Source organism: Mus musculus, chromosome 11 (genome assembly GCF_000001635.26).
Source record: "Mus musculus strain C57BL/6J chromosome 11, GRCm38.p6 C57BL/6J".
Classification (NCBI taxonomy): domain Eukaryota; kingdom Metazoa; phylum Chordata; class Mammalia; order Rodentia; family Muridae; genus Mus; species Mus musculus.
Genome location: NC_000077.6, coordinates 49,201,645 through 49,227,744, shown reverse-complemented (window position 1 = coordinate 49,227,744; position 26,100 = coordinate 49,201,645). Strand labels below are relative to the sequence as shown.

At 40.3% G+C, this 26,100-nt stretch overlaps 1 protein-coding gene and 1 pseudogene across 16 annotated transcripts; one reads left to right on the top strand and one right to left on the bottom strand.

The window, feature by feature from the left end:
* Window positions 1-8,928: 8,928 nt before the first annotated feature.
* Window positions 8,929-24,484, bottom strand: Zfp62 (zinc finger protein 62). 16 transcript variants are annotated; one of them, NM_001362731.1, is made up of 6 exons: window positions 23,535-24,014; window positions 23,270-23,294; window positions 14,969-15,050; window positions 14,103-14,155; window positions 13,091-13,219; window positions 8,929-12,681 (listed from the first exon to the last, which is right to left on the bottom strand). In NM_001362731.1, the coding sequence occupies exon 6, from the start codon at window positions 12,659-12,661 to the stop codon at window positions 9,938-9,940; it is 2,724 nt and encodes a 907-aa protein (NP_001349660.1). In that variant the 5' UTR covers window positions 12,662-12,681; window positions 13,091-13,219; window positions 14,103-14,155; window positions 14,969-15,050; window positions 23,270-23,294; window positions 23,535-24,014; the 3' UTR covers window positions 8,929-9,937. The 16 variants fall into 16 exon arrangements, with proteins under 16 accessions (NP_001349660.1, NP_001349658.1, NP_001349657.1 ...); XM_030245949.1 differs by lacking the exons at window positions 23,270-23,294; window positions 23,535-24,014 and adding exons at window positions 13,427-13,522; window positions 24,207-24,484 and having other exon boundaries at window positions 8,960-12,681; NM_001362729.1 differs by lacking the exons at window positions 13,091-13,219; window positions 23,270-23,294; window positions 23,535-24,014 and adding exons at window positions 13,427-13,522; window positions 24,207-24,453.
* Gm18583 (predicted gene, 18583) lies at window positions 16,104-16,841 on the top strand (annotated as a pseudogene).
* Window positions 24,485-26,100: the final 1,616 nt, after the last annotated feature.

Here is a 26,100-nt window from a genome sequence, read left to right as displayed (position 1 = left end):
AAGGGTATAGATCTAATGCCTCAAGCACTAGGAAGGAAGGAAGGAAGGAAGGAAGGAAGGAAGGAAGGAAGGAAGGAAGAGAAGGGTATAGATCTAATGCCTCAAGCACTAGGAAGGAAGGAAGGAAGGAAGGAAGGAAGGAAGGAAGGAAGGAAGGAAGGAAGAGTATAGATCTAATGCCTCAAGCACCAGGAAGGAAGGAAGGAAGGAAGGAAGGAAGGAAGGAAGGAAGGAAGGAAGGAAGAGAAGGGTATAGATCTAATGCCTCAAGCACTAGGAAGGAAGGAAGGAAGGAAGGAAGGAAGGAAGGAAGGAAGGAAGGAAGGAAGGAAGGAAGGAAGGAAGGGAGGAAGAGAAGGGTATAGATCTAATGCCTCAAGCACTAGATTACTGAGACTTAAAGCCACAACGGCAGGAGCATAAGGAAACTAAGATAAACATTTGTCCACACTAAATATGTTGTAATTAAACTCGGGTAAATCAAAGACAGAGAAACAAACCTCAAGCCTTTATTAGCCAAAAAAAGAAAAAAAGAAAAAGAAAGAAAGAAAAAAAGTACAGAATACCCAAAATACAGTTCACAGAACTCAAAAAGGTCAACAATTTGAAGGGCCCAAGTGAGGACACTTCAGTCCCATTTGCGAGAGGGAAGAAAGCAATAAGTGGGGAGGGAGGGGGAAGGAGGGAGAGACTTGGAAGAGAAAGGGGATGGGGGCGGGGATTTCGGGGGAGATGGGAATATGATCTGGTATTGGGTGGGGGAAAAGGGACAAAAGGGACGAAGCTCTGAGGGCCAGCAGAAAGAATGGAAACAGGAAACCTCTGGATGTAGGAGGTGGGGGGAACCTCCAGAATGTACCAGAGACCTGGGAGGTGAGAGACTCTCAGGACTCAAAGAGAGGGATCTTAGATGAAATGCCCTGCAGTGGAGAGAGGGAACTTGTAGAGTCCACCTCCAGCAGAAAGACAGGGCATCAGATGAGGGATGGGGTTGCTATCCCACAGTCAAAACTCTGACTCATAATTGTTCCTGTCTGAAAGAACTGCAGGGATGGAAATGGAGAAGAGCCTGAGGAAAAGAAGGTCCAGAGACAGGCCCAAAGTGGGACCCAGCTCAAGGGGAGGCCCCAAGGCCTGACACTATTACTGAGGCAATGGAGCACTCACAAAAAGGGACCTAGCATAACTGCCCTCCAAAAGACCCAACAAGCAGCTTAAAGAGTCAGATGCAGATATTTGCACCCAATCAATGAACAGAAGCTACTGACTCCTGTGAAAGCTAGAAGAGGCTGAGGAGGAGGGCGACCCCGTGGGAAGAACAACAATCTCAATTAACCTGGACCCCTGAGATCTCTCAGACACTGGACCACTAACCAGGTAGCATACACCAGCTGATATGAGGCCCCCAAAACATATATAGCAGAGGACTGCCAGGTCTGGGTTCAGTCAGAGAAGATGCACTTAACCGTCAAGAGACTGGAGGCCCCAGGGAATTTAGAGGTCTGGTGGGCAGGGGGGACTTCCTCATATCCTTGTGAAGACGGGGAGGGGGGGGGAGGGGGGGCAGTATGGGATGTGGAACAGTCAGAGGGTGGACCGGAAGGGGAATAAAATGTGGAGTATAAAGAAAAAGAAAGGAAGAAATAATAATTTTTAAAATATGTTAAATACATGGCCAGGTGATTTGTTGTGACAAAGGAATATGAGACCTATCCAGGAAATGTATTAGTAACAAAATATCTTTTAAGTTAAGCAAATGCCTGTAATCCCAACAGCTGAAAGACTGAGGCAGGAAGGTAGCAAGTTATAGGCTCATCTATGTAGTAAGGTACAAGCTCTAAAAATAGATTTTAATTCAGACTAAGATAATATGATTATCAAACTAGAGGGGAAATAGAATAATTATAATAGAATTTTAATAGAATAATTCTGATATAATTTGAAGACAGGAAATAACTGACACCAAGTGAAATTAAAAATAGAAAGTTTTTTTTTATAATACTTCTGGGTTTTTTATTTTTATTTTTTTATTTTATTTTAATTAGGTATTTTCTTCATTTAATCTAAAATAATAAGCAACTGTGCATGAAAAACACTCCTGTTAAAATGAATTATTAGACTGTATTAAACAATACTATATGCCATTTCCAAGTGGCACATGCAGCAGATTAGAAAACACAGAAACACTGAAAGTAAAAGGATGGAAAGAGATAAGCCATGAACCAAAGATCAGAAAGAAGCGAGTCTACTAATGTCAGAGAAGAGACTAAATAAGCAAAAGGCATCACTAGAATCAGGTTTTCCTCCATAAAGTTTCAATGAGCCAGTCTGTATGGCCTCAGAAAACTGAAATCCTCAGTAAAGGACTAACTGAACAAATCAGTAACACTCATTAGTAACAGTGATGTGCGTGCTACATTACAAGTTAATCTAATGACTTCATTAGGGGACCACACCCAGCGTCTGCAGAACTTATGTCCTTTTCCAATGATGTAAGCTTCATTAAAGCAATGCATGCTAGACCTAAAGCAAGTCTCTGCACAATTATAAGGACTGCAAATACAGACTGTTTTCTAAACACAATGAACTAACAAAGCTATACCTAGGACACCCATGTTTGTGTGTCTAAAAATAACTCCTAACCCCTTATGGGATGTCTGCTATAATTTCTCATCTCAAACTTAGATTATTTGTATTTTTCTGGGTTTTTGTTCAATCACCCCAAAAGTTTATCAATTTTCCTATACTTGAGTGCCAGCCTTGACTTTGCTGATCTCTATTGTGTTGTTCTTTGTCATTAAAGTTTACTCTCCTTTTCATAGCATTCAGCTTTTGAAAATAAGAGAGCATGAGTCAATTTAACAGTAACGTTTCTATAGTAATTTTTGAAGTCCAAGGCAGTATCCTTAGAATTTGAAAGAAAAACAACAGGAAAGGTGAGCTGGAAGTCTTAGCAGCTGGTAAGGAGTGGAAGAGAGTAAGCAAGCTAGCCATGGTTATTGAGTTAGTGCCCAAGAAAGCAGGCAAGTTTAGCAATAGATGTCACAAGGCAGCTAGCTGCATGGCAGAAGTGGGGGCGCTTTGGGGGAAAGACCACAACATCAGTGCAATATGCTTGGGCTTTTGACCAGTGTGAGAAAAAGGAAGATGGAAAAGGAAAGGTTCCACTTTTTGTGTTAGAGCTCACATGCAGTGCTGCACAACAGAAGCTCTGGAAGCAGCTGTCTGGGTGGCATTTTTAACAGAAAATGCAGGCTTCCTTGGGAGTGGTAGTACATACCTAAACCACCCCCCCCCCTCAGCACTTAGGAAGCAGAGGCAGGATTGCAAGTTAGAGGCCAGCCTCATCTACAGAGAAAGTTCCAAACCTGCCTAGCATACATAGTGAGAGCTATTTCAAAGCAACACAAACAAAATAAGGATGGAGATGGCTCAGTGTGTAAATGTGCTTGCTGTCAAGCCTGATGCCCCAAGTCCAATTCCCAGGACATCCACATGTGTGTGGCTGGTGGGGCACATGTGGAAGCCAAAAGACAATTGGTCGTAGTCAGGTTGTTAGACTTGGCAACAAGCCCCCGTGCTCGATGAGCACTTTTGCTGCCTCTTTTCACTATTCCTTAAAGAACTGTATTATTCGTTCGCAACCCCCATTTTACAGATGAGAAAATTGCAGGCAGGACAGGAAACAAACTCATAACCATTGCACTGATTGGAATACTGGCCCCTAAGTTTGTATCTGAGACCAGAGGAACTTGGTCTGCCCTTCTCAGAGTCCCTGACAACCACAGGATCTCCCTTCTCTTTTTAGACTTTAATGGACACAATAAAAAACAGCCATAGTTAAGATGGTGAGACCTTGGCATTCACCAATTCTTTTTGTATAATCTCTAGCATATCTGCAAATAGCAAAGTTAAAAAAAATAATCACCACAATTAACTACAATAAAAGCCATAAAGGAGGAAGGGTGGCGCATGGGAAGCAAAATGTGCATGGCATGACTGTCTAGATTGCTTAAGGCTGCCTCAAGCTGGGGGCTTTCTCCAAGCTGAACCCCTCTCTCAAAGACAAAGCATGCTTGCTCAGGACAATAGATTGCTTAAAGCAAGATTACCACTGGGGGGAAAAAAAACAGATCCAAAGCTTGGATTCCTTACCTCTTTTCTCATTTTATCTGTATATGGCATGGACCATGGGGTATCGTTCTCGACTTTCAGTTAAGAATTGTCTTCTATTGCTTCAGCATGTTAAAGTTCCAAAATGCTTGAATAAGAGGTCCCAAAGCCTGACACTATTACTGAGGCTATGGAGCGCTCATAAGAAGGGACCTAGCATGACTGCCCTCTGAAAGACCCAACAAACAGCTGAAAGAATCAGATGCAGATATTTGCACCCAACCAATGGACAGAAGCAGCTGACCCGTTGTTGAATTAGGGAAGGTTGAAAGAACCTTAGAAGGGCAATCCTGAAGGAGGACCAGCAGTCTCAATTAATCTGGATCCCCAAGATCTCTTAAACACTGGACCACCAAACAGGCAGCATACAACAGCTGATATGAGGCCCCCAACATGCATACAGTAGAGGGCTGCAGAGTCTGTGTTCATTCAGAGATGATGCACCTAATCCTCAAGAGACTGGAGGGCCCAGGGAGTTTAAAGGTCAGGTAGGGTGGGTGGGGAGGAAGTATGGGATGCAGAAGAGTCGGAGGGTAGATGGAGGAAGGATAAATATGGAGTGTAAAAAAGTAATTAAAAAGAAAACAACCACTACTTGGCCAGCCTTCCTCATTTACACTACTCCACTTCAGGCACTCTTTCTTGATCTGCAATTATACTGACTTTTCTAATTTCGTTACAACCTATGAGCTATTATCCTGAGAAGAGACAGGTGAAGATACATCAACAAGGCCTTATGAGAATAAGCAAAGTAATGTATGTGTGTATGTATGCATTACAGAGATTTGCCTGATTGTATATCAACAAGACCATCTGTGAATAAGCAAAGTCACTTACTTATTATTGATTTTTGTTTTGTTTTGAGACAGGGTTTCTCTGTGTAGCCCTGGCTGTCTTGAACCTCAGTTTGTAGATTGTGCTGACCTCAAACACTCAAGAGATCTGCCTGCCTCTGCCTCCCCATGCTGGGATAAAAGGTGTATGCCTCCACCACTCAGGCAAGACTTCTTCCAATCCAGGTTTCCTGGTAGGAGAAATCCTTCCAGCCACCCCATTTTTGTTGCCTCTTTGCATGGGTTTCACTGCTATCTAAGCACAACAAACACTACCCCATGGCTAAATGTTGAATCTAAATGGGAAATGCCTCAACAGGCATGTAAAGAAGGGAATCTTTAGACATGCCCTTATTTTAATGATTAATCTAGTTGGGGCAGTGGCAGGGTCCTGGTTAGGGAACCAAACACCTCCAAGAAGATGGGTTCACTTTCTAGGTGCTTCTCCTTTCCAGAATCCCTACCCCCAAGTATAGTCCCAAGCAAGCTCCCATGAGATCCAGCGTGTCTGCCTGCCTTTTCTGAGACGGGACTCCGATCCACCTGCTTCCATCTCAGTAGTGCAGCTAGATGAGATTTTTATAAATTTAACTTACTTACATTCTTTGGGATTTCATATCTGTAGATTTCACTAATTCTAGAAAATACCCAGCTCAGTTCCCCTTACTCTTTCTCCCATGGTTCTCTTTCTGAACGACGACTGAATGTTAAAAATACTTCCATTCACTGAAAAACAAATCTCAGTGAAGCTTCCCATACACCCACATTTTCCCATTTTGAAGCTACATCCTAGGCAACTTCTTCACATATCTTTCAGTTGAGTAATTGTCTTCTCATGTGTTCTGATGCCAAGTGCTTCTTCATTATAATCATCTTTAAGTATTTTTATAAATACATTACATCCAGTATGGCAAGCCTATTGGGTATGTTTCTTTTTGTTGGATTTTACTTACATTGTCTTTTTCCCAATATATCTGCTTATCTTTGCTTGCAGATTACTGCCCATAAAAATTATTTATGGGAGCAGGACACAGAGGTACACATCTTTAACCTCAGAACTTTGGAAGGCAGAGGCAGTGAGGCTAACCTGGGATAAAGCAACTTTGCTACAAAAGGAAAACAGAAAGGATGTAGTGAGTTAGGTGTTACTTGCTACTAAATGGCGCTAGCTCTCATGTTTGTGTCTATCATGTCTTAGGCTGCTGTTATTTAGACCGGAGTAAAACCAGGGATCATCTCACTTTTTCTTGTACCACTCTGCCTATTAACAAGGCCATTGTCTCTCTACACATAGGGAAGGGGTTAGCTCTGATTTATTTTGCTGTAAGCAATTTAAGAACCCAACTTTAACTTTTCAAAGGTCTCCTATTCATCACTATGGTGGGACTGGCTCTGAATTTCTTACCCAGAGAGCATCAGCAGTCCACAGAACAGTCTGCATTTTATCTCATTTTTAAAAGATTTGTATTATATTTTTCAGAGAGTGTGAGAGAGAACTTAATTAAAGCCAGAGGCAAACCCTCTGAAAACCCTTGAAACTGGAGTTATGGAAGGTTGTGAACCTCCCTAGTGGGTGCTGAGATTAAATCAAGAAGGTGGAATACTCATGTATGGTATTGGTGCTCCTATAAAGGAGGCTCAACAAAGACCCCTTGATCTATACACAGCACAGTAAGGTCCTTTCTATGACCCCCCCCCCAAAAAAAGGATTCTAAACAGATTTACAAACTCAGGGTGCCCCATGATTAACTTGTCACCCTCCAGAATTGAAAAATAGTTATTTTTGAAATTATTCACTTTACAATTTGTTATAGCTGCCAAATGAACTAAATCAGGATGCTATATGCCTTTAAAAAATACATTTTCATTTTCAATGGGAAATTGACCCAAATATTATAGCCCACCTTTACCAAAACCAGAATGTTAGGTTTCTTATATTGAGGTTTTTCATCTCAGATTTTAAACTTTATCCTATTAACATTTGTCTATGCCATCTTCCATGCATATATGACTTTATAAACATCATGACCCTGTTCCTACCTAGATAAAAGCGTTTTAGTTCGCAGATCTTCCAGATTCGAGTTTACTTTTCACCATGCCAATTCTCCCTTATCTTGCAAACCTTAAAAATGTATTTTGATTCCCTTACAAGTTAAGGTTTTTGCTTTGTGTTTTCTTCTTGTGTATCACTTACTAGAAAAGGCAATGATCACTGATCTCACATCCATAGACTGGTCCAAGCAGACTTAGCCACAATAAACTCATTGAATCTGCAGCATGGTATCCATTATGGGACAACTAGAAACCCATACACATCTGAGTTAAGCTGAATATAATTTATCTCACCCTCAATATATAATACTCAAGGCCAAGCCAAAAGTAGTTGTCCCCAGCACTCAGTACACTGGGGTAATCAAGAGACCAATCTAAAAAGAGGCTAAAGAAATATATACTGCTATCAAATGCAAATTCAGCCCTCAGCATCTGTATCAGGTAGCTTACAACTAGAACTCTAGCTACAGCTGATGCTTCCAGCTTCCTCAGACACAAATTCACAAGCACACAGCCTACACATTATATACATACATATGTGTATATATACATACATGTGTGTACACACACACACACACACACACATATATATATATTTTTAAGTGACCACAGAGCCACACAGAGCCAGAGATGTACCTTACTGATAGAATTTGCATAGTATACATAAATTAATTTTGATCCACAGTACCACAGAACTCACAAACTTTTCTGCAAGGCGGCCAGGCTCAACATTTTTACCTGTGTTATTCCTAAAACTAAGTAGTGCCATAGATCCAGTTGGAGCTTACATGGGGAAACAGGAGTGTGGAAGGAATGGGACTCAAGCCACTAGCTGCTTTGGCTATAAGGCACATAGAAACCTCAGGTAACTGGATTGTCTAAGAAGCTAGAAGTGGTCTTTAGCAAATGCAACCCCTTTCCTCAATGGCTGCTGGGAATGGACAGTCTATAGTCTTTCTGCTCACCTTAAAACAGCCATTCTGGACAATTCCTGAACTGTTCTGCTGTCTTTATTCAGGATGTCCTTTCCTACTCCTCAGAAAAACCCACTATCCACAGCTCTTTTCCTGGCTATGGTTAAGTTTCTCCGAACACTTAGATGTGTGTATGGATTAGGATGACTCTGCTCGAAGTCTTAACTCTTGTTCCCACCTTTCCCTACCTAGGGCCCAGGACAGTGGTTTGTACCTAGCAGATTCTCCACAAATATTTGCTGAGTAAACTAGATCTACAGATAGGGTCAAATTGACCAGTGTCTCATGCAGTAGAACAGTACAGTGTGGACATCTACTACAGAATTGAGCAGCAAAAATATATTTTCCCTTTCTCCACCTGACATGTCAAAACCTACTGGTAGCTGGAGACAGAAACAAAGTACTCTCTAGTATTCCCAGAGGGAGACCTGGGAATTTTTAAATTAGAGATGGCTAGAGATTGTCTTTAATGATGGTAAGTCCTGAAGTCAGAGAACAAACTGAGGGTTTGTTCACCTGGTTCTGATAACCTGTCCAATTATTATGGAGCTCAACTCAGAAGAATCTACTTTTACTATTGAAATACCTAGTCTTTACTGCTACAGTTACTAACACTTTGTATAAAGTTCTGTTCCTAATGAATTATATGGTGACTCACTCACATAGCCTACACACTCTAACAAATTATAATCCAGACTCATATCATGATCAGATTGCTTACTCATGGTCTCTTCAAAATTCATCTATTTCCACCTGAGATAAGTATGATATAACTTCTGGTGACTCCTAAGATACTAGTTTAGTGGATAAGTCTTCACAGATAAGACAGAAGCTCCTCTTAGTCAAGATTCTGTATCATTTACAAGGAAAGATATAACACACAAATGACTCTCTACTATTTGTCCATCTAAAACAAGTCACAGCCTATTTACATTTGAGGCATTTATTGTTTTTACCCCTTATCTTGCCATAACTATTTGGCCTTTATGGCCAAGTGAGTTTTGAACATATTCATATTTTACTACAGACAATATACACATGTATGTCGTACATAACATTTTTACAATGCTTTCTGAAACAAAGTATTGTTTTTAAAACATGAATTTCTTCTTAATTACTGGTACTTATTTAGCTCTTGTAATAAAAAGCCATCCTTTGAAACATTTTTTTTTTATTCATAGGATTCCCTGAAAGTTTTCTGTAAGGTGCAAATTCATGTTGAAGATGTGTTCCATTACTTAACTGAAGATACTAAAATCCTTTCCATTCTTTCAGTATATGTGAATGTCACCTTCCAGGTTTTCATTTACCATATATATTATCTATTAAGGGAGTTCATTTGAAACTTTAGTCTTACCAGTTCAATTAATAGTATATTTCAACTAATATGCATTTGAAGTGATTATGTCACAGATTATGCCTTTTCTTTTCCTAGGACATCCAAAGTGTTTCAGAAGTTGTGATCTTCCTACCACAAACCATTACTGTTAAGTCTATAATTCATGACCCACTAATAAACTGATATTCCCTGAAACCATCCTCTCCCTGAATTTGCCTGTTGGAGGCCCTTCTTGGATCTTTTTTCCACTGACTGAAGTATAGAGCTCAAAATTATACCAACTTTATACATTCTTATTCACTTATTTATCCAAATAGGATCTTTGTAGTGAATGATTTCTAACTAAAGACCCTTATCTTTATGTTTTATGTCCAGATTATATTTTTTAAATGTTCCGCCACTTTTAAAGGCTTTAAATCCAGTGGTATTTTATAGTCCTAAAGTGTTCGACTATTTTGACACTAAAACTGTTCTTGCTATAACTGAATCACATAGAATTGTTCATGAGCACTTAGAATTCTTTCTTTCACTCATACTATGAAAATTATAAACCATGACTAAGGACCTCAGAAATTGTTATATTCATAAAGTTTTTCTTCTATTTGATTTCTTTGAGACTTGGCATGCTCTGCCTCCCACACAGGCATCTGCATTCTGGTCCCATCCAGAGAATTCCCTCCCTCATAGTAGATCATCTTCTGGAATGTGCCACTATGACTTTCCATATTTGCCATATTTAAAGATTCCTCTCCTGTATGGATTCTTTTGTGCTTGGTAAGGTTTGACCTGATATTAAATGCCTTCCCACAATCATTACATCGATATGGCTTTTTTCCAGTGTGGATTCTTTTATGTTGGTCAAGGACAGATCTGTAATTGAAAGATTTCCCACACTCACAATTATAGGGCTGCTTTCCACGGTGGACACTTTTATGATTAATAAGACTTGAGTGTGAAATGTATGCCTTTTCACATTCATCACACCCATAGGGTTTCTCTCCTGTGTGGATCCTTTTATGTACTGTGAGGCCTGAGCTGTTCCTGAATGCCTTCCCACACCAATCACATACATAAGGTTTCTCCCCTGTGTGGATCCTCTTGTGTTGGGAAAGAAGTGAGCTGTAGCTGAACGACTTCCCACACTCAACACACTTGAAGGGCTTTTCCCCAAGATGGACTCTCTTATGGCTTATAAGAGTTCTGCTTGAGAAAAATGCTTTTCCGCATTCATCACATGTATAGGACGTCTTGCCAGGGTGTGTACTTTTATGGTTAATAAGGCTTGAGTGTGAGATGTAGGCTTTTCCACATATGTCACACTCATAGGGCTTCTCCCCAGTGTGTATTCTTTTATGCACTTTAAGGCTTGAGTTGTTTCTGAAGACCTTCTCACACCTGTCACATTCAAAGGGTTTCTCTCTAGTATGAACTCTTTTGTGTTGAGAAAGGAGTGAGGTGTAGTTAAAAGATTTCTCACACACATCGCATTTATAGGGCTTTTCTCCAAGATGAATTTTTTTGTGGTTTAGAAGTGTTCTGTATGTGATGAAGGCTTTCTCACACTCATCACACTTAAAGGGCTTTTCCCCAGGGTGTACACTTTTATGATTTATAAGGCTTGAGAGTGAGATGTAGGCTTTTCCACATTCTTCACATTTGTAAGGTCTCTCCCCTGTGTGAATTCGCTTATGTACTTTAAGGCCTGAATTGTTTCTGAAGGCTTTTCCACACTCATCACACCCAAAGGGCTTCTCCCTTGTATGAATCCTTTTATGTTGTTCAAGGGCAGAACTGTAGTTGAAAGATTTCTCACAATAGCTGCATTTATAGGGCTTCTCCCCCATGTGGATTCCTTTGTGATTTTTAAGGCTTGAGCGTGAGATATAGGCCTTCCCACATACATCACACTTATATGGTTTTTCCCCAGTATGGAGTCTCCGATGAACTTTGAGACCTGAATTGTTCCTGAACGTTTTGCCACACACATCACATACATAAGGTCTTTCTCCAGTATGAATGGTCTTATGCTGAAGAAGAAGTGAGTTATAACTAAAGGACTTGCCACAGTCTTTACATTCATGGGCTTTCTTTCCAGGATGAATGCTTTTATGGACTGCAAGGCCTGAACTATAGCTGAATGCTTTGCCACAGATATCACACTTGTAAGGTTTCTCTCCTGTGTGGATCCTTTTATGCACTATAAGGCCTGAGCTGTTCCTGAAGGCCTTCCCACATTCATCACATTCATAAGGTTTCTCACCAGTGTGGATGACTTTATGCTGAATGAGGAGAGAGCTGTAATTAAAAGATTTTTCACACTCATCACATTTATAAGGTTTATCACCAAAGTGGATGCTTTTATGATTTAGAAGTGTTCTGCAAGTAATGAATGCCTTCCCACATTCATCACATTCATAGGGTTTCTCACCTGTATGGATCCTTTTGTGGACCCTCAGGCCAGAACTATTACTGAAGGTTTTCCCACAGGTATCACATTCATAGGGCTTCTCCCCTGTGTGGATCCTTTTGTGGACTCTCAAACCAGAACTGTTTCTGAAGGCCTTTCCACACTCACCACATTCATAGGGCTTCTCTCCGGTGTGGATCCTTTTATGCTGGTCCAGAACAGAACTATAATTGAAGGATTTTCCACATTCGTCACATTTGCAGTTCTTCTCCCCAGAATGAGTGCTTTTGTGGTTTATAAGGCTAGAGTAGGACATGTAGGCTTTGCCACACTCATCACACTTATAGGGCTTTTCCCCAGTATGGATGCGCTTGTGGACTCGAAGACTGGAGCTACTCCGAAAAGTCCCCCTACAGTCATCACACTCGTAGCGCTTTTCTCCAGTGTGCATAATTTTATGTTGAACAAGACGAGAATTGTATTTGAAGGATTTTCCACACTCATCACACTTATGTAATTTCTTATCAGCAATATGAGCAGGGTGTACGTTTCCATTAATGTTCTCTGTGTGCTCACCTTGTTTAGTACAATTTGGTTCTGTGGGGATAGTCTGGTGCATTGTATTTGTACTTGGGTAGAAACTTTTCTCAGATGTCTCATCATCCTGCTCTAGTTTTATATTTGCTGCGTTTGTATGTGTGTCAATCATTTCTCTGATACTACTTTTGCCTTCCTTCAGTATTTTCCATTTAGGAAACAAGTCACAAGTGTCACCGGTCTTAGATTTCTGCATATGATCCTTATGAAAAAATCCCACACTTGGGCACTGAGAGTCTGCATTTGAATCATTTTCATTCTTTTTAGACGACTCCTCATCCTCCATGGTTGTCTTCAAATATGACACTAGACCAAAAGAATGAAAATGACATGTTTATTTAGGAAAAAACCCTGAATGAGTAACAACAGCAAATAACAAAATTAACTTATCCATTTGTCAGATATTTGCTTTTTAATATGTGGCAGGTACCATTTAAAAAATAATCTTTAAATTTTTTTGAGTGTTTTTGCTTTCTTGGAGGAATGTGCACCATGCACATGTCTGGTGCCCATTGAGTTCAGAAGAGGTAGTCAGATCCCTCTGGAACTGGAGTTAGCATGGATGGTTGGGTGTGATCATAGGGTGTTGGGAACTGGACCCAGGTCCTCTGCAAGAGCATCAAATGCTCTTAACTGCTAAGTCATCTCTCCAGCCCTTCCAGTACCATTTTAATTACTGGAATTATGATGGGGGACATTAATAAGATTTCAATACCTTTAGAACTACTGTTAAAACAAGAGTCCAGAAGGTACCATAAAAATGGGTTCAACTGATGCACAAAACCACAGCCAATACCAATCAGTTTCAATGTCACCTCATAGAAAAACAAGAAAAAAGAAGTCTCTGAAAAACATGACAGAAAAAAGTTAGAACAACAAAGATGTTAATTTTTTCTTTGAAAAGTTACACATAATCAGGAGAGAGCAGGAAAAACTGAAAAGGAAGATAAGTCAGGACCGTAGAAGAGGAATCAGGCAGGGAGTTGCAGTTATAAGATGATGAGGACAGTGACCAAGAAATGAGAAACAAAGAAACCTAAAGCTACTATACCGTAATTTGGCCTTCTTGACTTTTCTGTGTAAGGAAAACACTCTTTGGAAAGTGGCTAATCATGGAAGAACTTACATGGTAGAAACATGCTCCAGCCTGCCAAGGAATAAAGTTTTCATTCCTATTTATGAATCAATTAGTCATATAGAATGTCAAAGCTTACAAATAGCAAAGTGTAATGGCTCAATCTTATTATTCTTGCACTTTGGAGGCTGAGGCAGGAAGGTTACTGCATGTTCCAGGCCAGCCTGAACTATGGCATAAGATCTTTGTCTCACGGATGCTAAAACAAGACAGCAACACCTCAAGCCACTGAGGAGAGTAGTTGGCCCTTCACAGCGGCAGGTTCTGCATTTACAGATTCAGCCAACCATGGACCCAAAATACCAGAAAAACAAAGTTACATTTGTGCTGAACATATACAGCTTTTAATGTTTATCATTATTCTCTAAATAATACAACGAAATAAAGATTCACACTGCTTTTAGGCACTGCAAGTAATTTGAAAATAATTTCAAGTACACAGGATGATGTGTAAAGGTCATATGTAAATACTGTTGTTTTAAATAAGGAACTCCAACCTCTGTAGTGGACTCTGCTATCTGTGAAATATTAAACCCAATCTCTCACACAGACCAGAAAATGACTAGAATACCAACTAGGTTCAAATACCTACTTATATGACCTTTGGGATAGCTATTTAACTTCTTTGTACAGCAGTTTCTTCACCTGTAAAATTAAAGTAATAGTGTTACTATGATTATTGGATGATAGCCATCTAAAACCAGTAAGAACAATACTTGTCCCTTGGTCAGGGCAAATGTTATTACTATTTATTATATCATTTATTATTGTATTAAAAGTTAAGCTATTGATCAGGGTTCAAATGTACAGGTTTTGAAAAAAAAGCACATGATTCAAAATAAATAAACTTCCCAAAGCAAACTTTAATACCCAAGTAAGGGTTTCTGTTCTCCTGAGGGTGCTTTACATGACCCATACCCTATCAATACTCCTTTTCTGATTTACTGACTTCTAAGGAGATACTGTTAAACTTATTCCAAGAAAATGAAGCATTTACAACCATATAAAATGCAATCTTTCCCTCCTGCCCTGTATAACATTTCAGGACATTATTGTGAAATTCTTTGAGTCTTACTTGGAAAGCTATGTATGCAACTATGTGAGGAAAAAATGGTCAATAAAAGTAAAATACATGCTTTAGAGTGAACAGATGTAAAGAATCAAACTATCCAACTTTTTTTCATAGCAATAATGACCTCCTATAAGGAATAGAAAATGCTAGAAATTTAGGAGACCATTTAGAAGGTGAAGAATCACCCAGCAGCCACTAAAGCAAAAGTTGGTTCATCTGAGGAAATAGTATATAAAATTAAGTCCCAAGGATGAGGTTACTGAAGAATGGTAGGCCAGACTAGTTCTCCAGCTCTCTGTATTACTCTGGGTAGAGCAACCCACAACACAAAACATGGAACTGATAAGTGGGCTAGTGTGGGCCCAGAAACTTTAGCAGCAACATACCTTATCTATACTCTGCCATGTCCACATATATCAGATTTTCCATCCATTTACTTTTCAATTTTAGACCTTCCATTTCAACTTCCTTAGAAGAAAAAAAAAATGTTAAGGTTCCTACAGCCATAAAAAACAACTTCCTAAAATAAAAAGTTGCTAGGGAAGAAAAAGAGCTGTGAGCAACTACTAGCCATAGTGACTATTAACATATGCTATAATTAAAAATGTGCTTTTATAATTTAAATGTGTTACTGGCATATAAATAGATACATCCAGAAATGATTCCAACTACACACAGAAATTGATGATGAGGATGGTATTACTGGGAAAAGACAGTTTTTAAAAATAGTGTAACAAATATAAAGCCATCTGGGGAATAAAAAAGATAAAATTAGATCTTTTATATCACACAAAAGGATAAACACCAAATGGAACAGAGCTCTAAATATAAAGAAGCTCTAAATAATTTAACAGACACAAGAATAACTAGAAGAAAATATGAATTAATGACTCTATGACCTGGGTATAGAGAAAGCTTCCTAACCATAACCAAGATGCAATCCAAGACTGATGTTTAACTACATACAAGTACTTTTACAATAAAGATAGCAAAAATTTCTACCCCCACTCCCAAAAGAAAATGGCACAAATACTGTCAGAGCTGTGATGAGGGTGAGGGAGAAAGGCTGTACTCTCTCAAGCAATTCTCCATCGTGCAGCTTTCAGCCACAGTAGAGAAAGGGCTAGCGACATAGCAGCTATTACATGTTGGAGACCCTGGTTTTCCAAGAACTCTTGTTGCTGACTCTTAGAAGTCATTTTTCTAGGCCCTTTCCCCAGATTTTACTGTGGAACCTGCAAAGTCTGGCAGAAAGAAACTTGAGCATTCCCCAAAGTCTATTTTGGGGTGAGTCAATACTGAGCAGGTTGGGTATATAATGAACATGATGACCAAAGCCACAGGTCATCTACCTTCATACAGGCCCTAAGGTTGTATGACAAGGTGTCTGGGTCTGTCCAAAGCTTGATGGCTCACCAAGAGATATTGGTATTCCAAGCTAAGCAGTAGGCGGCACAAAATCTCCCTGGACAGAGTGCCTACTTCAATAACAGAAAACTGCTTTCAAGGTATGACAATGTGTTGGAACTTGCTATTGGTGGAGTACTACAGGATGAACAAAGTACATATGATATGCAATTGGAGAAAGTGGATTCTGTTGCATACACCCTGATAATGCCTCTGAAAACTGGAGGTATAACTACATGTACAGGTAGCTCTCATCTCTCAGCTTAAGGAGACACTCCAGTAGCAGGATCAGCAGCTCTAATGGTTACTGAGACAAAACATTTGTCATTAACTGGAATATACTCAAATAGAAATCTAGCAAATCAAGTTTCTGTGTGTCTGGAAAGACCAGGCAGTTTGGCCCTTAAGCCCAAAGATCTTACTATCCTGATCTTTAAAGCTGACATCATTGTTCTTCTCCAGGCCATTACATTTGAATCCCTCAAGATCACTCTGATTCCCAAGCACCTGATAGCCCCTGCTAGTTTATCAAAGATCAGCCCCTAGAGAAAATAAATTATATTCCAGGGGCTAGAGTATATCAAAATCTAGCACCATAGCTGTTCTTTTTAATGAATGGCTTCTTGGAAGCAAACTGGCTCTGGCCATCATGTTCATTATATACAGCACCCTGCCCAGGACTGGCTCACCCAAAACAGACTTTGGAGAATGCTCAAATTTCTTTCTGCCAGACTTTGCAGGTTCCACAGTAATATCTGGGGAAAGGGCCTAGAAGTGACCTCTAAGAATCAGCAACAAGATGTTTCTGGAAAACCAGGGTCTCCAACATGTAATAGCTGCTATGTCGCCAGCCCCAAAGAAATGCCTACTACTGGAAATAAAGCTGGCAAGGAAAATTTTAAGAGCCCTATGGCCACTTCCTGTTGTACCTTTTAACATTGTTCATCTGGGGATTACCAGAAAAGGAGGAAAGAAACCTCAGTTAACAGTGACTATTTTGAAAGAAAGTCTAGAAACATTTCTTAATTCACTGTCTAAAAGAAGGTAACTTCCTAGATTGGTTAGCCTCCTATTATTTGCAATCTCTTAGCCTGGAGGCAGCCTAAAGTTGGTAGAGACTGCTGATCATAGCAAACTCCTCTCAGATGTGAAAGAACAGACTACTAGAGTCAAGCAGCTTTTCTGCAGGCCATCACACATCCTTGAGTTCAGTGACTGTGACATGACAATATAATCATGGTATACTCTGAGAACTTAGTTCCTTTCCTTTCTAATTTTAAACTAGGGAAGAAAAAAACATCAAGTGGTATTTTGTAACAGAAATAAGTTGTTAATGCTAATATGGTTCAGTTTTTTTCTTTAAAAATTAATATTTAATTTACCTTCACTAGAAACTGCTTCTTGGTGCATAGACTTCTATGGCAAACACTATTATTTGAAAAGTAGACTATTTCTATGGTGAAAGTATGTTACAATGTTTTCAAGCTAGTCTGTTGCTGTCTGCTCCCTTAATCTTTTGACTGCCCCTTAGATGTTCTCTTCTTACTCTGGGCTTTTTTATAGTAGTCTACAATAATTATTTTGTTCAGTGAATATACAGGGTGCTTCACACAATAACTAACCATGCCAACAGGGTTTTTCCTTTAAAAATAAAAAGCAAGTCAGTTATTAAACATGCAAAAATACATTTATTTTCACTAATAAGAGAATTACATCAGAATTTCAATAAAATAGTGTTTCTCACATGTTACACTGAACCATTGTTCAGAGCTTGACCATATACCCTGTTGATAAAACACTGAAGAAAACAAATATTCTAACAGATTGCTTGGAATCTATTAAAAACTTACATACTGCTTGTGATGGGAAATTTGTGTTAATATACACATTTCCCCTTCAATCCACAAGTAACAATTCTAAAGACATGCTTCTAATACAACAAATTGTGTGTGTGTGTGTGTGTGTGTGTGTGTGTGTGTGTGTATGCACGTGTGCACTCATAAGAACATGGGTAGAGATAACAGAATTATTACGACACAGTGTTAAGTGAAGATCTGGGAAATGACCTAAATCTGCAAGCACAGAAGATTACTTACCTAAGCTATGAAATACACACAGAGGAGTACTAGAGAAGTACAACGTCTCATCGACAAGGTAGTCATTTCCAGGATGTACAGTATTATATCATCAGAAAGTGGAAAAGTACAGATGCTAGGAAACATAAGAGTTTTACTTCTACATAGATAATATCCCTTAGCACTGGTTGCCAGCAAGCCAAAAGGAAAACTATCATCACAGTGGTATAAGCGCTTCAAGTTTTGGTTTCTTCTAGTATCCCTTATTCAGAAGAAAGTCTTCAAAGAAGTGGCAAGGAACAGAGCTGTAGGATGAGCTGTGTGTGGTGTTTACCAGCGAGTAAGGAAAGAACAGAAACGCTGAGTGGAGCGCTCTGTAAGACTACAAAAGCCAGCCTGACCATCCAGTTTAGGAACAAGTAAGCACAGTAATGACAAGCTACTAAATCAGGACTACACAAGTCCCCACAGACAAAAGCCAGGAAAAAGGGGCGACCTCTTGATTACAACAGAATAAATTAGCATCCTATAACTATCAGAGTGAAAAGTAGATAACAAAAGTGACCAATGAATTCTAAGTCTGGGGAGAAATTCCGACAAAGAACAGGCTATTTTCTGAATTTAAATATTCCTTCTCAGAATGTTCATTAGAGAGAAAACAGTAATTATGCATGAAATTAGGCAAGCTTTGACAGATGTTCTACAATAATATTTCTAGTGAGAACAGAGTTACATCATATGCTTCCTGTAATGACATCCTGAGAGGGACAGAACCTAGAAGAATTTATTACATGAACTGAACCATAAGAAAACAGATTAATTCAAAATGAAGACTATTCTATTAAAAGGGCTGTGGGGGGAGGAGGAGTTCTATTTTTCAAACCTTCAAAAGACAAAGAAAAGTTCTAGAAATGTTACAGGCTAAAGAAGCCAAACATTTTTTCTTTCTTTTTTTTTTTTCAATGCCAGAGCTGGGTGTGGTAGCAAACCTTTAATCCCAACACTTGGGAGTCAGAGGCAGGCAGATCTCTGTGAGGGCAAAGCCAGCTCTACATAGTGGGATCTAGGATAGCCACAGCTACACAGTAAGAACCTGTCTCAACAAACAAACAAACAAACCCAAACAACAACAACCAAAAAGTGCCAGCTGACAAAGTTGGAAAATAAAAGAAATATTAACTTTAAGTTTACTGAAATTGACAACTGTACTGTAGTTAGGTAAAAAAAATACCTATCCTTCAAAAAATATCCTGAGATGGCTCAGCAGGCCTTTGGGTCTGTCAGGACCAACCTGGTGGAAGAAACAAATTCCCACAATTTGTCTACTGACTCCCACAGGTGTGCTGTGCACAAATGTGTACATACATACAAATAAATAATTGAAATTTAATTTTTAAATTTAAAAACATACAACAATATATCTATGGTTGATGGACTATGATGTATTAAGTTATCCTCAACTTGGGGGGAAATGCTTATGAACGCAAGAGGACAAAATTAAATAAAATATTAAGAACGGGTGAATATGAATAAAAGTTTCTTTCACTATTTTTAAAATTTATTTTAATGTATATGAATGTTTGCTTATATGTATGTGTGGCTGGTGACTGAAGAAGCCAGGAGTTGGATACCTTAGAAAGGAAGATAAAGACTACTGTGAGCCACCTTTCAGGTGCTGGGAACTGAATCCTGGTCCTCTGAAGAACCAGTGCTCTTAACAGGTGAGCCATCTCTCTATCCCCCTTCTTTTGCTGTTGTTATTCTTAGAATTTTTCTGTACATTTATTATTTTCAAATATAAAGCTTTTAAAATATCAAAAAAAAAAGAAAGAAAAACCATTTAGAACTCCATCCACTCCGCTTCCCTTGTGTATTACCTTCACCATCCTGTTTGTTTAGTGGCTCATCTCCCTTTAAGCCTCATCTACTCAAGTGGATTTCTTTACCTCAGAGCACACTGTACTCACTTTTTCTAGATAAGGTGCTTCCTTCCCAGAGCTGCTGGTGTTCAGATGTGCCTGCTCCCCTCATTTAATCTTTCCTCTTGACTCTGCAGAACTACTCCCCTCTGGACAGACAGCTCTGTCTATATATGACCTCTATCACTCCTAGAAGCTGTCTGTTAGAAATGTATCTTTGGTTCAAAACCTTTTATCCAAATACAGATAGATCCTATTATCCACCCCATTGTTCTGTCTTCTTCTCTCATTTGCATGCAAAGCATCCTTTAAGGCTGATTTTATAGTATAAACATCAACTTCTAGGCCTTGACTCCTGCCCTCTAGAATCTTTCTGCCTTCATTCTTATCCCCATCCAATTCTTCCTCTAAGAGCTGTTAAGAATAAAATGCATACTTGATCATTTTCTCATATAGTTTAACACCTTATTAAAACAAAATTCATGCTTAATTAATTGCCAATATAATATAAAGCAGGTGTTTTCTTAAAATATTTTTGTTTTGTCTTTGAGACAAGTCTCACAATGTTACTGGGGTTGGCCTTGAACTTGAAGTCCCAGACTCAGAGATACCAGGTTTAGCCTGTCAATTATCTGGGATTACAAAAGTGTGATACTGTTCCTGGCAGGAGATAACAAGGCCATGGAGGCACTGTCTTTATGTTACAGTGTATTGATGCCATTATTGTGGGCCTGGGCTCCTCATAAAGAAGTCTTACTAAGGTTCTCTCTGCTTTTCTGTTGTATGCTGCCTTCTACCACGTGAAAACAAAAACAAAGCAAGAAGGTCTGAGGACATGCCAGCACTTTAACCTGGGACATCTCAGGCTCCAGAACTATGAGCAGTACGGTTTTTGTTTGTTGTAAATTACCCAGTTTGCAGGATTTCTCTCCTCCCGACTGCTAGGATTTCAGGTATATGGTGTTACAACTCTAAACTTTTCACATGGGAATCTGAACTCTGATCCTTTTGACAAAAAGCCATGTATTCAAACTCACCATCAATTACTTGACAGACTGAATTATTTTCATTATCCTTAGTCACTTCATTTCCTTGGGGAATGTATGATTGGCTAGTAACTGGCCTCAACTGCATGAACCACAAACACTTTATTTGCCTTCACAATCTAGTCAGAAGCCAAAGTTTCCTTAACTCCTTGTTTAAGTACAGGCTATTTGGCTCTTCCAATAGTTCACTCAATCAAAAACACGGGCATCAGTAGCATAAATGCTGTTAGCTTAGCATATAAGGCAACTGAGAATGTGTAATAAGATATACTGCCATTCTCATGAACATACCATTAAAAGGGTATAAGCTGATGGGCAGTGGTGGCACACATCTTTAATCCCAACACGTGGGAGGCAGAGGCAGGCGGATTTCTGAGTTCCAGGCCAGCTTGGTCTACAAAGTGAGTTCCAGGACAGCCAGGGCTACACAGAGAAACCCTGTCTCGAAAAACAAAAAACAAAATAAAACAAAGGGTATAAGCTATAAGTCCTTCTTAGCTTATTGTAGACAAATGACCCAGTAGTCTGCCTACTTGCTGCTAGATAATATCAAAAAAAAAAAAAAAAAATCAAAGCTAAAATAGGCTGTTATGTAATGGTACTATAGATGTTAGGAGTATATATACTTTTAATGACAACTAAAATAGAGTAAAACAAACGGTGTCAGAAATTTGCTTTAAAATGCTTCAACCAAGAATAAATAAATATATCAGAATCCTGAAACTCTGGGCATACAATTCACTGTACTACCTCTACTTTGCTTAATATATATATATATTATTCATATATATATATATATATATGAATGAAACGTCACTATATAGCACTGGCTGGCCTTGACTCACAGAGCTCCACCTGCCTCTACCTCCTGGGACTAAAGACAGCACTGCTGCCACCACCACTACTAATCAGTTGGAGAACAGACTAAGAAGGGATAAGAGAACCAAGAACTAGAGTTGCAAGATGAAGTTATAGTACAATCAATAAAATGGATGTGGTGGCCATCATGTGTTGTCCCCCATAACACAGAACAAAAAGGTTTTAATTTCTCAAAACTAGATGGGAAATCTCTTGAGCCAGTTTCTGATAGACAGAATGACCTTAACCATCTGTGAAAACATCTGTGGTAACATCAGTGAAAAAGCCAACCATGAGAAAGTCTCTATCCCTCATAAATTACTTAAGACTCACATTTCTGGCAATTTCTGTACTTTTTCACATTCTACTGCTAGGTTCTACAAAAGTGCAAGCAGATATCAAGAACCTTCACTTTACTACCTGTTCTGGACAGCGAGGAGTTAGTTCTCAAAAGCTGAGTCAACTCACAAGAGAGCACTCTTGGTTTAGTGGGAAGTGACGCCTACAGTGGGGCTGCAAGAAGAAACAGGTGTGATATACCTGCAGCTACTTTGAATTTCCAGATTTCAACTGTTTCCCATAAGGGAGTATCCTATATGTCAAGTGTGGTACAGGGCTTCTGTAACTTAAGCTCTTAGGTGCCATATTTGGTGACGAGAGGATGAAAGAGGCAACTCAAGAGCACTCAGTGGAAGAACGTGCGGATGGAGGATGGAGTCTAAGTGATATGCTGAAAAGAGGACGATATGTGCTTTGGTCATTTTTTGCATTTAATTTATGAGAAGCATATGCAAATGGTTAACAAGATTTGTTTCTATTATTTAAAAATTAGGAATAAGGACAGGAGGGATTTTTATAATGAAATATTCTCATAGTAGTGAAAGAGATACTTTTAGATACTCCAGCAATAAGGGAAGCAAGAGAGCATGAAGGGCAGTGGAGAGATTTTTCTGAAGCTAAGGGCCCACTCAGAGATTAGCTTGAAGCAATTAGTGTAGCCCATTTAACTGAATGCAAAACAACAAAAAATACCTTATTAACCTCAGTCCCTCTTAATTTCAAAATCCTTATCCTAATACAGAATCATTCCACATAATACCATTTGGCAAAAAACACTAGAAACAACTCAAAGATTATCAACTGCAGTCTAGAGATTTATCTAAAGCATCCTTTAAAATGGCCAATCTGCTACATGTTTGTAAAACAAACAACCCACCCGTTTCCGTATGAGTTCTGTAAAACAGATTCAGTAAAAGAAACAGAGAAGCAGGACTTATTATGCTACCACCTGTCTGAATAAAAGAGGAACGACTTATATATTTGCTAGTATTTAAATGAAGAAGTCCTTAAAGTCTACTCAACATCTTAACAAAAGTGTTTACCTTTTAAGGTAGGGCCCAGAACAACCTTTGAGAACAGTAAAAGAAAATCTTGTTTTCATATTTTGCATTAAATTTTTGTTTTTTAAAAATCTTTGTATTTTAATGCCTTGGACACGTGAGCATTACGTATTCAAACACACACACACACACACACACACACACACACCCCAGACAAAAGCGCACACACACACACACACACACACACACACCCCAGACAGACAAAAGCTTCAGGCGTACACAAACGGTCTTGGCCATCTAGACTAACCATCTTAAGATAACACACTAGCCGCGGCTCTCTCCACCTGACCTTTCTTTCTTTCACACCGCTGCCCCAGGACTTCCCCAAGCGATCACTTGGGTTCAAGTGCCTTCGCTGGCTTTTCCCTAGGCCAACACTTTCTCAGTTTGCGGTGGGGTGGGGGTGGGGTAGGGCAGATGGCGGCCTCCGGTTGCACCCACTGCTCTACAGATGAGTTTCTCCTAGGAGAGGGCCAGGAAGTGGAGAACGGTCTGCTTCCAGAGCCGCAAGTGTCTCTCAACACCTCTCCCCCACCAAAATGACGGGAAGAGGTGACCGAATCAGGTCATCTCCAAGTCTCAGAAACAAACTTAACCGCAATCAGGGCAAATTTTTAGGCGCTAATAATCGGGATTCTCCTCTTTCTAAGCCCGAAACGGCCATGACAGTCAAGGAACACCGGGGCGGACTCTGGCCCTTCCTCGGCCCAGGGCCTGCTCCGATGGCAGCCTGCCCGCGCGCCGGGCCCGAACCAGGGCTCTTCCTTCCCCTTCACTCCTAGAGGACGCTCCCCAGGGCGTGTGGAAAGTCACGCTCTCCCTCCCCCACTAGGACCCGCCCGGGACCGGAGGGCAGAGAAGGGAAGGGCGTGGCGGGCCGGGGAGAGGCGGGAGCGTCGGCAGCCCGGGACTCACGTACTGGCTGTGGCGGCACCGCGGGAGCCCGGCCGCCGGCGGGACAAAAGCGCGGACTGCCTGGCCGGAAAGACCCGAGCCGCAGGGGCACTTCCGAGGCCGCTCTGGGAAGCTGGAGGACTGACTCGATGGTCGGGCTCTGATCGCGCACGTGACCCGCAGTTTGTGGGTGCTCTGCTGGCCTCCTAATCCCGGCTGGTCTGCCCGGAGAGGAAGGGGGTTCTAGTTGTCTTGGACTTTTATTGCAATTCCGGGGTGCATTGGGGGCGGGTATAATCAAGTGGTGTGGTAAAATAGATACTTCACTTCCTGCTTGTGAAGCTGAGCTCATAGTTAACAAGCGAGGCTGGGGAGAGTCTTAGGAGGGAGGGCTGGGCTCCTGGGAGAAAGCGGAATATGGGGGTCCCATACCCCTTATTTCTAAAAGACCCTCCTCTCCCAAAGCCAAGACCCTCAACAAAGCTCAAATTTCCAGGAAGCCTGCTATTCGGAGACTGCAGAAGAAAAGTAACTGTCTCTCTCCCGGATACCAGCAGCTTCGTGTTTGTTTTCCAATGAGGACAAGCGACAGAGGTGAATATTTACTTACCAAAGCAGACCTGGCTCCATGTTGGGAACAGCATCTGTCCCAACCAGGCATACCCTGATCTCAACTTCCCAGCCCAGGGGCTGAGCTGCCCTTTCCCCCAGAGGTTCCTCCCTATATAATCTAGAAGTTTTGGTCACTCTTGCTTGCTCTTTTTCTCTTCCTTTATCTGAGTGCACCCCCCCCCCCCCCATGGGGACTTTCCTGGCCTCAGTCCTCGGAGCTAGTGAACTCGCCCACAGGAGAGCAGCTTCTCCGTAAACCTGCCTTTAATCTAATCTAACTTGAATTGGCTCCTTTCCGTGGTGGCAGAGAAATAACCTATCACAGCTACCTTCCCCGTTCTGCCTCTAACAAAATCCCCCTCACCCTCCCCCACCCGTAACTACAAAACTCCAGTTTAAAGCCTGTAATCTGCACCAGTCTACTCCTGTTTTTTATATCTTTGTAGGCAAGCCCTAACTCACCTTAATGACTTGGAAATGTAGAAGGAATGGCAATTTGAGTGTAGTAGTATCTCGACTGCATTTGGGCACTAAGGTCTATGCATCTCTAAGGTGGTCAGGGCAAGTGGAAAGTCTGCGGTAATGTCCAGCAGAGTAGGAAAACAGTGAAGCCCAAGATGGAGCAGGGTCCTAGGTCCTTGTCAGGCCAGCAAGCAGCAAGTTATGGAGAAGAACATGGACAAGTTAGGGGTTGTTGGGGGATTCTTCTACAACCCAAACAGTAGCTGAGACACAGCTACAAGTGCTTCAAATGTGACCAGTGCCACTGAAGACCAAGTGTCTAATTACATTTCATTGAAATAGCCACATGAGTGCTAGGATCCCACTTACTGGATAGCACAACTCTGGGAAGAGCTTTGGGCACTTCTTTGAGGCCTCTAGAAGAGTCCATAGTCTAAATTAAAGGCTATCACATTAGGCTGGCCTGCTCACATTCCAAGATTTTGGATTTTTGTTTGTTTGTTTTTCCTTTTAGATAATTAAGTATAAAAATAATTATATCTGGATTGGGACACTTTTATTTAGTAAAGGATAGCAAAGGATCATAAAGCCTAAATAAATCATCTTGATTAGGTAACGTTTATTGTGGACAATGTTTTTATTTTCCACCATGGTTTTTGTTATTCAGGCAATTTTTTTTTTGGCCTTGTATTCACACACACACACACACACACACACACACACACACAGAGAGAGAGAGAGAGAGAGAGAGAGAGACATAGACACAGACAGACACATAGACACAGACACACACACACACAAACACAGACATTCACGTGGACACACAAACACACAGAGACACACAC